The sequence below is a fragment of the Scomber scombrus genome, chromosome 13, assembly GCF_963691925.1.
Source record: "Scomber scombrus chromosome 13, fScoSco1.1, whole genome shotgun sequence".
NCBI lineage: Eukaryota > Metazoa > Chordata > Actinopteri > Scombriformes > Scombridae > Scomber > Scomber scombrus.
In genome coordinates, this window is record NC_084982.1 from 29,849,290 (window position 1) to 29,863,466 (window position 14,177).

The following is a 14,177-nucleotide window of genomic DNA, read 5'->3' on the forward strand; positions in this document are numbered from 1 at the left end:
AGGTGATGATGATGGAGGTGAGCACAGGTGAGTCTGCTGCTCCCTTTTTCATCAAGAAGCCAACCATTCAGAAGCTGGACGAGGGAGGAAGTGTCATCTTCGAATGCCAGGTTGGAGGAAACCCAAAACCACACATCATCTGGAAGAAGAGTGGCGTGCCGCTCACTACTGGATACAGGTATCAATCTCCCACCGCACCCTGTTATTGCCTGTCTGGTTGTTATTGTTGGTCTTGAAACCTTTTGATAGCCTTCATTAAATCCCTGCAACTTTTTATAAGCAAAGTGCCAAAGCCTTCATTAAATTAGCTGAAAATGACACCAGGCTTCACTTCTACACACATGAGACTGGTTGGTTATAACTCGTTATTCTACCCTCTTATGAATGATAATTGGGGTTTTTTTCTTTAGCCACATTGCAGTGCAAACTCTGTTGTATTGAAATTAATTACTAAACTGCGTGACCATGTAGAAGGTGATAAAGGCTTTACTGGAGTTATGGCTCAATTAGTGTTGGTCTGATTATGACTTTTACACAGGCGGGGAGTTCTGGTCCTCTGAAATGATGCCAATGCGGAAGTAACTTAAAACTGCATTCTATCAAAAGGCCACCAGGGGGCGACCGTTTTGGTGTCAAAAGGACTTCCGTCTCTATACAAGTCAATGGAGAATTCACCAACTTCTCACTTGATTTCTAACCTCAGTAAACGTTTTCAAAATGTGTTTATGGTCTCAATCGCTAGTTTAAAGCCTTCTTCAATGCAGTATGATGTTCATTTGGGACATTTTGGCCTCCCTGATTTCATATGTGACGATAAAGCAGGGCATGCATTAGGGCGTGGCTAAGTCCTGCTTGACAGGTTGATTGGTTCACAGGTTCAGGAGGGCGCCTCATGCTCCTCCTGATGCCCATATAAGTAGAATCCCTGTTTTTATTTTTCCCAGCATGCACCCGAAATGTTCAAAATGGCGTTGCTCAGATCCGATACTATTGGCCTCCGAGCAGCAGTCCACAAACCAATGGGTGACATCACGGATGTTACGTCCATTATATATACATTCTATGCTTTTACATCATCCCCCCTACTTTAAAACTCATTCTGGCGCCACTTGATAGCATCTGTTTTTATCTCTTTGTTGATTGATCAAAATAGATAACCATTGTTGGGTTTTTTGCCTTCAGATACAAAGTTGCTTACAATAAGGAGACAGGAGAATGCAGGTTGGAGATCTCCATGACTTTCGCTGATGATGCTGGAGAATACTCCATCTTTGCTAAGAATCCACATGGAGAAGCCTCAGCCTCTGCCACCTTGATGGACGAAGGTATCTACATCATTTTGTTTTTTTGTCATACTTCAATGCTAGGGCTGCGTGTCTTAAAAAATTAGGATACCAGTACCAATATCAGTGCCATTTACCCTTCCTGTTGTCCTCGAGTCAAGGAAGGAAGGATGGAAGGGAGGAAGAAGGAAGGAAAGGAGGGAGGAAGGGAGGAAGAAGGAAGGAAAGGATGGAGGAAGGAAGGGAGGAAAGAAAAGAAGGAAGGGAGGAAGGAAAGGAGGAAAAAGGAAGGAAAGGAGGGAGGGAGGAAGGAAGAAAGAAGGAAGGAAAGGAGGGAGGTAGGAAGGAAGGAAAGAAAAGAAGGAAAGGTAGGAAGGAAGGACGGAGGAAAGAAAGAAGGAAGGAAGGTAGGAGGGAGGGAGGGAGGAAGGAAGGGGGATGGAAAAAGGAAGGGAGGAAAGAGAGAGATAGGAAAGAAAGATGGAATGAATGAAGGGAGGAAAGAAGGAACCGTCAAAACAGACAGGGTCAATTTGACCCAGGAGAACGTTAAAATGATATCAATACCAATAGAGTACCTCATTCAATACTTTTTTTTCTACTTCTACTCCTGACCTGCTTCAGAAAGACATCTTCTCTTCCAAAAAAACATTTGAATGCAATAAGAAAAGCTTTGTTGAACTAGTGATTTACAGTGTGTCTAAATCTATGTTTACAGAGGAATATGAAGCCTACATGAAGCAACATGACGTGACATATAAAACTGAAGTGACAACGACGGTGGTTCAGGAGCCGTCTGTGGTTGTGAGTCAATATGAACTGGAACAGAGGAGGATGACGACCCCAATGAGCTTTGTCTCAGAAACGGTAATTTCTTACTAAATGTCCATAGCTCTGATACCAAGATTATATAGAAGTCTCAGTAATCATCAGTTTATATTAAATACTTAATGCGACAAATGTTTTTTGCAGGAATTCATAATTTCAGCCTTTGAGGAGAGGATCATTCAGGAGGTTGAGCTCCGTATCATGAGGATTTCCTACAGAGAACTGGTGACAGAGGATGGAGAACTGATAGTGACCGCAACAGAAATGGAGGCAGTGCAGCCAGCCTTTGACACACCCGTCAAAAACTACAGGATCATGGAAGGAATGGGTGTCACTTTCCACTGCAAGATGTCTGGGAATCCACTGCCAAAGGTATTCAATTGAAAATGTAGAATTTAAAAGTTTAGTATTTGCCCAATCAACTTTCACCAGTCCTGCGGGTATATCAGCAAATGTATCATAGTTCTCCCGATTTGATGTACAAGATTGCAAGGTAAAGGTTTTTAGCCTTTGATGCTACTAGTAATAATTATTTTGACAGTGTCACTTCAGTTGCCACTGCCACACTTAATAGACTGCACCGAATAGTTATGTTAAATGTTGTGTTTATCTCAGGCTAGATCAGTACACTATGGCCAGTTCTGTGTAAGACCATGCTCACTGGGAATTTTATTTGATCGTGGCAACAATATTAGTTTGGCAATTTTGCAGAAAAACTGAAAACAATGTGTCTCTCTGGCTCCTCTCAATATGCGTGAGGCTGCATTCAGACCAAATCTGGAAATGTGGCACTAACATGGAGCGTGTGGCATTACAGTATTAAAAACTGTACAGATTTGAACTTAAATTCTAGCTGCCCCGTGTAGCAAATTAAGTCATATTTCACAAGGACTTGATCTTCCACATAATGGAAAAAATGCAGTTATGGTTTAAGCTGATGGTCATTGATTATTGGATGTTTGTTTCATGAATTCTTCTGAGGTTCAGCTGCCAATAAGTATTGTGCTGTTGCCTTGCCATTAATAAATATCAGTATCACTGTGCATTTGCTCACATTGGAGACATTCCTTCCCATACTGTAGAAATTAGTTTTACTAAAAAAGCTTAAAAACCTTTGCATGGCCTGTATAACTAGGACATGAATTGTAAATTATTTTCTGTCTCTGCCAGATTGCTTGGTTCAAAGATGGCCAGCGTATCAGGCCTGGTGGTCATTACCAGGTAGAGGTGCTTCAGGACGGACGAGCCAGTCTGCGTTTGCCAGTGGTTCTGCCAGAGGATGAAGGTGTTTACACCGCCTTCGCCGCCAATATGAAGGGAAATGCCGTTAGCTCAGGGAAACTCTATATAGAACCATCTGGAGTTGTAACACCTCAGAGATTCACGCCGCAGCCAGCAATGCAGAGGATCAGGTAAGGTTTAATCTTCTGCTTAAGGAGCTTTCACATTGACAGAAACTATGCCAAAATCAACAGATGGTCCATGGTAAAGCCCATGGTTGTTTCAGAGCCAGCAGAACTGCATAAAGAAGTAGTAGTTATCAACAGGTTGTAATGTTGATGAGCTTGTAACCTAGCTGGTAAAATGGAGACAGTCATTGACATCATATTGCTGTCTACCTCTAGCTCACAGTTTGTCAATCTGAAAGCACCCTGATGCTGAACCATTACAAATACAATTGATATCAATCGCGTTTAATTATTTCTCAGGTCTACATCTCCTCGTTCTCTGAGCCGCTCACCTGGTCGTTCTTCAAGCCGTTCTCCCGGACGTTCTCCTGCCCGCAGACTTGACGACACAGACGAGACTCAGCTGGAGAGACTCTACAAGCCAGTGTTTGTCATGAAACCTTCTTCAATAAAATGCTCAGAGGGGCAAACTGCCAGATTCGATCTGAAGGTTGTTGGCAGACCGATGCCTGACACATTCTGGTTCCACAATGGTAAAAAGAAATAAGGTTCAATAAAGTGCACTTTTATCTGTTGCTTGTACCACCGGTCATTCAATTTCCTCCATCTTTTTTCCAGGACAACAAGTGGTCAATGACTACACCCACAAGATAGTAATTAAAGAGGATGGCATCCAGTCCCTTATCATTGTCCCAGCCATGCCCCAGGACTCTGGAGAGTGGACAGTTGTTGCTCAGAACAGAGCTGGACGAACCTCTGTCGCTGTAACTCTTACCGTTGAGGGTAAGTTCCGAACAAGTGTATTTCACTTGTATATAATAAACCTATTATATAAGTGTATACCTGTTGTGTATGTTTTATGTCAACTTGACCTCTATTGAATTTCCTCATTCACAGCTCGTGAGACCCTGGCACGTCCTCAGTTTATTGAGAAGCTGAGGAACATCACTGTAAGGCAGGGGACCCTGGTTGAGTTGGCTGTCAAAGCCATTGGAAACCCCCTGCCTGACATCGTCTGGCTGAAAAACAGTGACATTATCAGCCCACAGAAGCACCCGCATATCAAGTATGTATCCAAGTTTTCTTTTAGTTATAAATGATATTTTTTTTGGTGAGTGTAAAGGTTTAGAGAAGTAAACTAATAATATCCTGATTAATGTGTTCAAATGGTTACGATGTTTCAGGGTTGACGGTACAAAAGGAGAGGCCAAATTCCACATCCCCTCTGCTTCAGGCTCAGACAGTGCCTGGTATACAGCCACAGCTATCAACAAAGCTGGCAGGGACACCACTCGCTGCAGAGTCAATGTTGAGGTTGACCACGCTGCACCTCAAGCCGAGAGGAAGCTCATCATTACCAAAGGAACCTACAAAGCCAAGGAGATAGCAGCTCCAGAACTGGAGCCCCTTCATCTCCGTTATGGTCAAGATCAGTGGGAGGAGGGAGACCTTTATGACAAAGAGAAGCAACAGAAGCCACAATTTAAAAAGAAGCTGACCTCTATCAGAATGAAGCGTTTCGGTCCAGCTCATTTTGAGTGCAGACTGACCCCTATCGGTGACCCCACTATGGTAGTGGAGTGGCTGCATGATGGCAAACCTCTGGCAGCTGCTAACAGGTTGCGCATGGTCAATGAATTTGGCTACTGCAGCCTTGACTATGAAGCTGCATACGCTAGAGACAGTGGCGTCATAACTTGCAGAGCTACTAACAAGTTTGGCGTTGACCAGACCTCAGCAACCCTGATTGTCAAAGATGAGAAGGGTCTTGTTGAGGAATCTCAGCTTCCTGAAGGCAGGAGGGGAGCACACAGAATTGAGGACATTGAGCGCATGGCTCATGAAAGAGGACCTGCAGGAGTCAGCACAGATGAGGAAACTGAAAAGACAAAACCTGAAATTGTCCTGCTTCCTGAACCAGCCAGAGTGTTGGAAGGTGGCATTGCCCGATTCCGCTGCAGAGTGACCGGTTATCCAGCACCCAAGGTTAACTGGTACATTAACGGACAACTTATCCGCAAAAGCAAGAGGTATAGACTTCGTTATGATGGTATTTACTACTTGGAGATTGTTGACATCAAGTCCTATGATGCAGGAGAGGTCAGAGTGGTTGCAGACAATCCTTTAGGAACAACTGAGCATACTGTGAAGCTGGAAATTGAACAAAAAGAGGACTTTAGATCTGTCCTGCGTCGTGCCCCAGAAGTGAAACCTGCAGAAGTCTTACATGATCCTGGAAGAATTGGATTTGATGTTGTGAAGGTTGACCGATCTAGTGAGGCTGCACAGGACAGAGAAGTTGTTACGCTGAAAAAGACACAGAGAGTAGTTCGTGAAAAAACCTCAGAGGAGTCAGATGAGCTGAAGAGCAAGTTCAAGCGCAGGACAGAGGAAGGTTTCTATGAGTCTATCTCTGCTGTGGAGTTCAAGTCTCACAGGAAGGATGAGTCCTATGAGGATTTACTGAAGAAGACAAAGGATGATCTGCTTCATCGTCTGAAAGAGAAAGAAGAGGCTGAGAGGAAAAAGCTGGAGGAAGAAGGCAAATTGACTATCCCCACAATCAAACCAGACAAGGTCCAGCTCTCCCCCAGCATGGAGGCACCCAGGATCCTGGAACGCATTGCAAGCAACACTGTTGTTCCAATGGATGAAGTTCGTTTCCGTCTCAGAGTCGTTGGTAGACCAGAACCTGAGTGCCAGTGGTTCAAGAACGGAATTCTACTGGAAAAGACTGACCGCGTTTACTGGTACTGGCCTGAAGACCATGTGTGTGAGCTGGTGATCAGGGATGTCACAGCGGAGGATTCTGCCAGCATCATGGTTAAAGCCATTAATGTTGCTGGGGAGGCATCAAGCCACGCCTTCTTGCTGGTGCAAGGTATTGTCACTTTATACCAAATCTCTAGTAAAAGCTTTGTCTTTATCTCAATTCATTTCACAACCTCACTTTTTATTTCCCCTTTGCAGCCAAGGCGACAGTTAGCTTTACTCAAAACCTGGAGGACGTCAATGCCAATGAAAAGGACACCACAGTGACCTTTGAGTGTGAAACCAGTGAACCTTTCATCAAAGTCAAATGGATGAAGAACAACACAGAGATTTTCTCTGGAGAAAAATACAGAATGCACTCGGACAGAAATGTCCACTTCCTATCTGTGATGGTGATTGAAATGAGGGATGATTCAGAGTACTCTTGTGTGATAGTAGAAGATGAGAGCATCAGGACCAGTGCAAGGCTCCATGTAGAAGGTGATCTTGACAGCCAACACTCTTATACAGTATATATGTCATATTTGGGTGGATTGATAGAGAATGTTCTTGATATTGTTGTGTGTCCAGGTTCTGCATTGGAGCTCATCAAACATTTGGAGAGCATTGAGGTTCCAGAGACCTACGCTGGAGAGTTTGAGGTTGAGCTTTCTCGTGAGGATGCTGAGGGCAGCTGGTATTTCGGAGACAATGTGCTCTCTCCCAGTAGCAAATACGTCATATCCTCCCGCCGGGGAAGACACAGCCTGTCTGTGAAGGATGTCAAAAAAGAGGACCAGGGGAAATATGCCTTTGTATGTGGAGATCTAAAGACCAGTGCCTCACTCAAGATGAAATGTAAGGACCTCTTGTGGAGTGGTGACGTATGAAGAGTCTCTTGTTCTCCCCACTGTAATCATGAGTTTTGTTCTCGAGAAGCCTTTTGGCTTCATTTCAATCCCTACAATGTTCAACCTCTACCTTTACCTACAGAAACATAATTTGAAGTTGTGTGATTGGGTGCTTCTTAATTTAGTGCGTTGTACCTGACTAGTAGTTCCTAATAAAGAGAGCCATTAATACATTTGAATTTGCTAACCTGGTAGCTCTTTCACCTTTATTGGCATGTTTTGTTTCAGTCATCGGTAGCTGTAGAGTAATATGATAATAATGGGGTCTCTCTACCTTTAGTGCGCCCAGTGACCCTGATGCAGCCCCTGACCGACCTCACGGTTTGTGAGGGTGACATTGCTCAGCTGGAGGTCAGGTTCTCCCAGGAGAACGTTGAGGGTACCTGGATGAAGAGTGGCCAGGCCATCTCTGCCTCAGATCGTGTCCACATCATAATTGACAAACTGGTCCACAAGCTGCTGGTGGAGAACATTAGCAGAGAGGATGCAGCTTCCTACTCATTCGTGGTTCCTGCTCAGGACATCTCCACCTCCTGCAAGCTCCATGTTCAGAGTAAGAGGGTGTAATTTGATCCTATTCCTATCAATGAGTCATATATTCCAAAAGTAATATAACAGCCAGAATTGAAATCAGAAGCAATATCAGGTTTGATCAAATCTAGGCCGTACTCAGCCCATTGAACCCTTACTTTTTGTGTTTTCATCTCTTTGACAATACTTTTTCTGTCTTTCCTTGCAGCCATTGACATTTTATCGCCACTCAAGGATGTGTCTTCCATTGAAGGCACCAAGGCTGTTCTGGAAGCCAAGATCTCCGCTCAGGACATCAGCTCAGTCAAATGGTATCACAACGACAAACTGCTGATGGCCAGTGACAGAATCCAGGTAGTGGCAAAAGGATCCAAGCAGCGCCTTGTCTTCACCAGGTCATACGCCTCTGATGAGGGACACTACAAACTGGTGGTTGGCAAGGTTGACACCAGTTGTACCCTAACTGTTGAGAGTAAGGCTTATTGATTTTATACACTCATAAACGGTCTTAAAATGTTTGTATGTTCTGCAGAACGTATACTAGGGCTGCTCAATTATGGAAAAAATAATTTTCCATTTCATTCATTATTTGGGTCAAAATTGAAATCACGATTATTAAAACGATTTTTTTTAAACTTTAGAAACATGCTGCATTTCTTGTCCATTCAGCTTAATTAATTTTCTCTCCCAGCAGCCTTTTATCTGCTGCTTAACGCAACACACAGCAGAACAGCAAAATCGTAATCACGATCACATTTCGATTAATTGAGCAGCCTTAACGTATATTCACTGTTAATTCACAAGTCACTATTCCAGTTAAACATTGTTACCATGTTGATGTTGTTACAGACGTGCACATCGTAAAGCACATGGAGGACAGAGTGTGCTCAGAGTCCCAGAACGTCACCTTTGACGTAGAAGTTTCTCACCCTGGTATTGACCCGGTCTGGACATTCAGAAACCAGCGGCTCAAACCTGGATCCAAATACAAGATGGTGTCCAAGGGCAAGGCTCACTCCCTGACTGTCGTTGACACCATGAAGGACGAGGAAGGACAGTACACTTTCAACGCTGGTGAAAAGACATCCAGTGCTAAGCTCACTGTCTCTGGTATGTCCAGCATGTATTGACATTTTTGAATTTTGTGATTTACTTCAGTTAAACTCCAAACAGACCAAACCATATTTTGCAGGACTCCTTGTTCTTCTTGTTGGTGAACATAGTTCTTAGGCTGCGTTCAGACTGCAGCAAATCTGGTTCAAATCTGATTCCTTCTCAAATCCCTCACCAATGGGTGACGTCACGGATGTTACGTCCATTTCTTATATACAGTCTATGGATTCAACCCATGACCGTGTGGTAGGAAGCTCTGTTGCCACAGAACCATAAAACAAAATGCTTCCTTGTGCTTCCACCAGGTGGAGCCATCACTCGGCCCCTGCATGACGTGACAGTGGCAGAGTCTCAGACAGCAGAACTGGAGTGTGAAGTTGCCAATGCCAACACTGAGGGCAAGTGGCTAAAAGACGGCCAGGCTATTGACTTCAGTGAGAATGTGGTGAGTGAGGTGAAGGGAGCTGTCAGACGCCTCGTCATCATCATCACCAGACCTCAGGATGTTGGAGAGTACACTTACCAGGTGGCCAACTCCAAAACCACTGCTAATCTCAAGGTGGAGGGTAAGTACTAGCGTCTCACCACACACATTTACAATATATGTTATTCATAAACCGAGGCCTACAGCGCGGTATTAAAAAATGATTCTCAGCTTCATAATACAAAACCAGATTAAGAGCTTTATTAAGAGTGACATTTTAATTCTAATGTTTTTGGTGGCCTTCCTCCCTCCTTTCCTCCCTCCTTTCCTTCCTTCCTTCCTTCCTTCCTTCCTTCCTTCCTTCCTTCCTTCCTTCCCTCATTCCTCCCTCCTTCCCTTCCTTCCTTCCCTCCTTTCTCCCTCCTTTCCTTCCTTCCTTCCTTCCTTGACTCGAGGACAACAGGAGGGTTAAAAAAAAGATAAAAATACTGAGTCCTGTGTTCTTTCCTCCAGCTGTGAAGATCAAGAAAACTCTGAAGAACCAGACAGTGACGGAGACCCAGGAGGCAGTGTTCACGCTGGAGCTCACCCACCTCGATGTAAAAGGATCCCAGTGGATCAGGAACGGTGTGGAGCTGCAGAACAGCGACAAGTACGAGATCACCTCCGACGGCACAGTCCACACGCTGAAAGTCAAGAACTGCAACACACAGGATGAGAGTGTTTATTCTTTCAAACTGGGAAAACTCTCCGCCAATGCAAGGCTCAATGTAGAGAGTAAGTAGATGAGTCACTTCCTGTCAAATTAAAAAATCTTAATTCTGTCTCATAATACTCAATTTTACAACTTTTCTCTGCAAATTTTTTTCTGCAGCGATCAAAATCATAAAGAAGATAAAGGACGTGACATCACTGTTGGATGGCACCGCCTCCTTTGAGATGAGCCTGTCACATGATGACATCCCCGTGAAGTGGATGTTTAAAGGCGTTGAGCTGAAGTCGAGCGAAAAGTGTAAGATTCTGTCAGAGAGGAAAGCACACAAGCTGATCCTGCAGAACATCGAGAGCAGCAACGCAGGAGAGTACACCGTCTCGGTCGGACACCTGCAGTGCAGCGCCACACTCACTGTGGAGGGTACGTACTTCTGAATCCTCTAATACACGTCATTACCTTTTAAAATCATCAACAAGTTAGAAATAAAACAATTAATAAAAAGAGCATTAGGAGAAAATGAATTGATTTAGTAATTGCAAGGAAGTAAGAAAGGGGGATGGAGGAAGGAAGGGAGGAAGGAAAGGAAGGAAGGAAGGAAGGAAGGAGGGAAGGAAAGAAAGAAAGAGGGAGGGAGGAAGGAAGGATAGAAGGGGATGGAGGAAGGAAAGAAGGAAGGAAAGGAAGGAGGGACGGAAAGAAGGAGGGAGGGAGGGAGGAAGAAAGGATAGAAGGAAAGAAAAAAAGGGGATGGAGGAAGGAAGGAAGGAAGGAAGGAGGGACGGAAAGAAGGAGGGAGGGAGGAAGGAAGGATAGAAGGAAGGAAGAAGGGGGATGGAGGAAGGAAAGAAGTTAGGGAGGAAGGAAGGAAGGACGGAAAGAAGGAGGGAGGGAGGAAGGGAGGATAGAAGGAAGGAAGAAAGGGGGATGGAGGAAGGAAAGAAACACACAGTGCATGCTTAATAAACACTGATCTTTGTGTAGCTCTGGTTTCCCTCTCAATTCAGTTATTTCTTGTGTCTCTTTGCAGCTCTGCGAGTCACCAAACCCATGAAGAGCGTTGAGATCCCAGAGACGCAGGTGGCCACGTTCGAATGTGAGGTTTCTCACTTCAACGTGCCGGCCACCTGGCTGAAGGACGGCGTGGAGATCGAGATGACCGAGAAGTTCAAGATCGTTGTTCAGGGAAAACTTCACCAGCTGAAGATCATGAACACCAGCAGGAGCGACTCTGCAGAGTACACCTTCGTCTGTGGCAACGACAGAGTCTCTGCTACGCTAACCGTTAGCCGTAAGATCCTTCCTTCCTTCCTTCCTTCCTTCCTTCCTTCCTTCCTTCCTTCCTTCCTTCCTTCCATCCTTCCTTCCTTCCTTCCTTCTTTCCTTCCTTCTTTCCTTCCTTCCTTCCATCCTTCCTTCCTTCTTTCCTTCCTTCTTTCCTTCCTTCCTTCCTTCCATCCTTCCTTCCTTCCTTCCATCCTTCCATCTGTCCTTCTTTCTTTCCATCCTTCCATCTGTCCTTCCTTCCATCCTTCCATCTGTCCTTCTTTCTTTCCATCCTTCCATCTGTCCTTCCTTCCATCCTTCCATCCTTCCTTCCTTCCTTCCATCTTTCCATCTGTCCTTCCTTCCTTCCTTCCTTCATTCCATCTGTCCTTTCTTTCTTTCTTCCTTCCATCCTTCCATCTTTCCTTACTTCCTTCCTTCCATCCTTCCATATGTCCTTCCTTTCTTCCTTCCATCTTTCCTTCCTTCCTTCCTTCCTTCTTTCTTTCCATCCTTCCATCTTTCCTTCCTTCCTTCCTTCCTTCCTTCCTTCCTTCCTTCCTTCTTTCCACCAATGTCTAGTTTACTTGATTAGAACTATGTAAAGATCAGGGTTTGGGTTAAAATGATCATTAAACATATGCAACCTTTGCTGTCATGACAACCACGATTAATTGACATGAGCCAGATTAAGTCGATTAGAGTTTCTAAATGTCGGTTTAGATTATTTTTCCATTAATTTTCCAGCACTAGCTACAGGTTTCCTGCACATTTTAACATTGTGTTACTGATATTTTTATTTAGTGCTTTTCAAAGGCAGGAAAGGCAGCTTTATTTATACAGAGCATTTCATACACAATGGCAACTCAATGTGCTTTATATAAAACAAACATTTAACAATAAGAATTGGAAATAAAATAACATAAAAGCATAAAAACGTGCAATCTGAGAAATCAAAGCACTTTGATGCCTGGCAGAGTTTGTTCAGTTATTCTGACCCAGCTTGAATCCCTTTAGTTCTCATGGTATCATCGCTCCTGGAAGCTTTTTGAAACAGGCTGCAGATGATTAACATATTAAATGTTTCCAGAAGTCTGTATAGTTAGCTTTATACTGAAGCTGTAGTGTTTCCTCTGCAGCCGTCCTGATCACCAGCATGCTGAAGGACCTAAATGCTCAGGAGAGAGACACCATCACCTTCGAGGTCACCGTCAACTACGAAGGCATCACCTACAAATGGCTGAAGAACGGCGTGGAGGTGAAGTCATCGGACAGATGTCAGGTCCGCAGCAAGCAGCTCACGCACTCGCTCACCATCAGAAACGTTCACTTTGGAGACGGAGGAGAGTACCAGTTCGTGGCCGGCTCTTCTGCCACCGCAGCTAACCTGTTCGTGGAAGGTAACGTTAAGCTGTTAATGTTTACTGAGCTTTCTGTTTTCCTTCCTTCCTTCCTTCCTTCCTTCCATCCTTCCATCTGTCCTTCCTTCTTTCCATCCTTCCATCCTTCCATCTGTCCTTCCTGCTTTCCATCATTCCATCTGTCCTTCCTTCCTTCCTTCCATCCTTCCATCTGTCCTTCCTTCCTTCCTTTTTTCCATCCTTCCATCTGTCCTTCCTTCCTTCCATCCTTCCATCTGTCCTTCTCGTCCTTTCTTCCTTCCTTCCTTCCTTCCTTCCTTCCTTCCTTCCTTCCTTCCTTCCTTCCTTCCTTCCTTCCTTCCTTCCTTCCATCTGTCCTTCCTTCCTTCCTTCCTTCCTTTCCATCCTTCCACCTGTCCTTCCTTCCTTCTTGTCCTTCCTTCCTTCCTTCCTTCCTTCCTTCCTTCCTTCCTTCCATCCTTCCATCTGTCCTTCCTTCCTTCCTTCCTTCCATCTGTCCTTCCTTCCTTCCTTCCTTCCTTCCTTCCTTCCTTCCTTCCTTCCATCCTTCCATCTGTCCTTCCTTCCTTCTCATCCTTTTAGTCTCCATTTAGTCAAAATTGGTCTTCTCGCTAATAAGGTGACAAAGGCAATAACATCTCTATTAGATTGTGATAGGGAAGGTACAAAGGAGGAGACACCAAACAATGCGGTGAGAGCATTCGGCTAAATCCTCTCTTCAACTACGTCTGACACAGTTTTAAAAATGTCCGTCCAGTAGTGACACAGAGATGGGCAGAGCCATAACACATGAATTAGATTGGCTGGGGTTTGCTTACATCGATCACATTCTGGAGATATATCTTTGTAGATCTTAGCTAGCCTCTCTTTAGTGTAATACGTGCACTGAATAAGGCCATGGCGCGCACATATTGAAGATTTATGCACACGACTAAGAATTTCGTCCCACAACACATCAGATAACTCCTCCCCCAAATCCTCTTGCCACAAGGCTCTTATCGGGTCCAGTGGATCTGAACGAAGGGAGAGAATTTGATTATAATACAAAGTGTACATGTTTAAGGATAAGAAATAGAGTTTGGATTTTAGCATTATTTCTCACATTGAGACCTTTGTTCACCTGTTCCTTTTGATCATCGTAACTCTTTTTGTTGCCGTTTTCAGCTCGCGTGATTGAATTCACGAAGAAAATCAAGGATATAAAGATAACCGAGAAGAAAAAGGCCATTTTTGAATGTGAGGTCTCTGAACCAAACATCCAAGTGATCTGGATGAAGGACGGTGAGGAGCTGGACACATCTGACGAAAGGTACGTTAATAGCAACCAACTTCTACTCTTTATTTAGTCTGTTTGGAAGATTTCTCAATCAATCAATCTTTATTTATAAAGCACCAAATCACAACAAAGTCATCTCAAGGCTCTTTACACATAGAGCAGGTCTAAACCGAACTCTTCAGGTTTAATTTAAAGAGACCCAACATTCACACATGAGCACCACTTGGTGACAGTGGAGAGAAAAAACTCCTTTTAAACAGGAAGAAACCTCAGAACCAGAACCAGACTCAC

At 44.2% G+C, this 14,177-nt stretch overlaps 1 protein-coding gene across 1 annotated transcript in view; it reads left to right on the forward strand.

Annotated features, from left to right (window-relative positions):
• Positions 1-14,177, forward strand: part of ttn.2 (titin, tandem duplicate 2) — a 225,324-nt gene that overhangs the window by 14,871 nt on the left and 196,276 nt on the right. Inside the window, 20 exon segments of the mRNA XM_062431355.1 lie at positions 1-178; positions 1,183-1,325; positions 2,002-2,150; positions 2,256-2,483; positions 3,282-3,523; positions 3,821-4,053; positions 4,139-4,303; positions 4,418-4,586; positions 4,705-6,401; positions 6,491-6,772; positions 6,863-7,129; positions 7,463-7,735; positions 7,922-8,185; positions 8,563-8,823; positions 9,132-9,392; positions 9,764-10,027; positions 10,125-10,385; positions 10,993-11,253; positions 12,368-12,628; positions 13,775-13,919. The exon segment at positions 1-178 is cut by the window's left edge and continues 23 nt beyond it. Of these exon segments, the coding sequence (XP_062287339.1) occupies positions 1-178; positions 1,183-1,325; positions 2,002-2,150; positions 2,256-2,483; positions 3,282-3,523; positions 3,821-4,053; positions 4,139-4,303; positions 4,418-4,586; positions 4,705-6,401; positions 6,491-6,772; positions 6,863-7,129; positions 7,463-7,735; positions 7,922-8,185; positions 8,563-8,823; positions 9,132-9,392; positions 9,764-10,027; positions 10,125-10,385; positions 10,993-11,253; positions 12,368-12,628; positions 13,775-13,919 (6,004 nt within the window).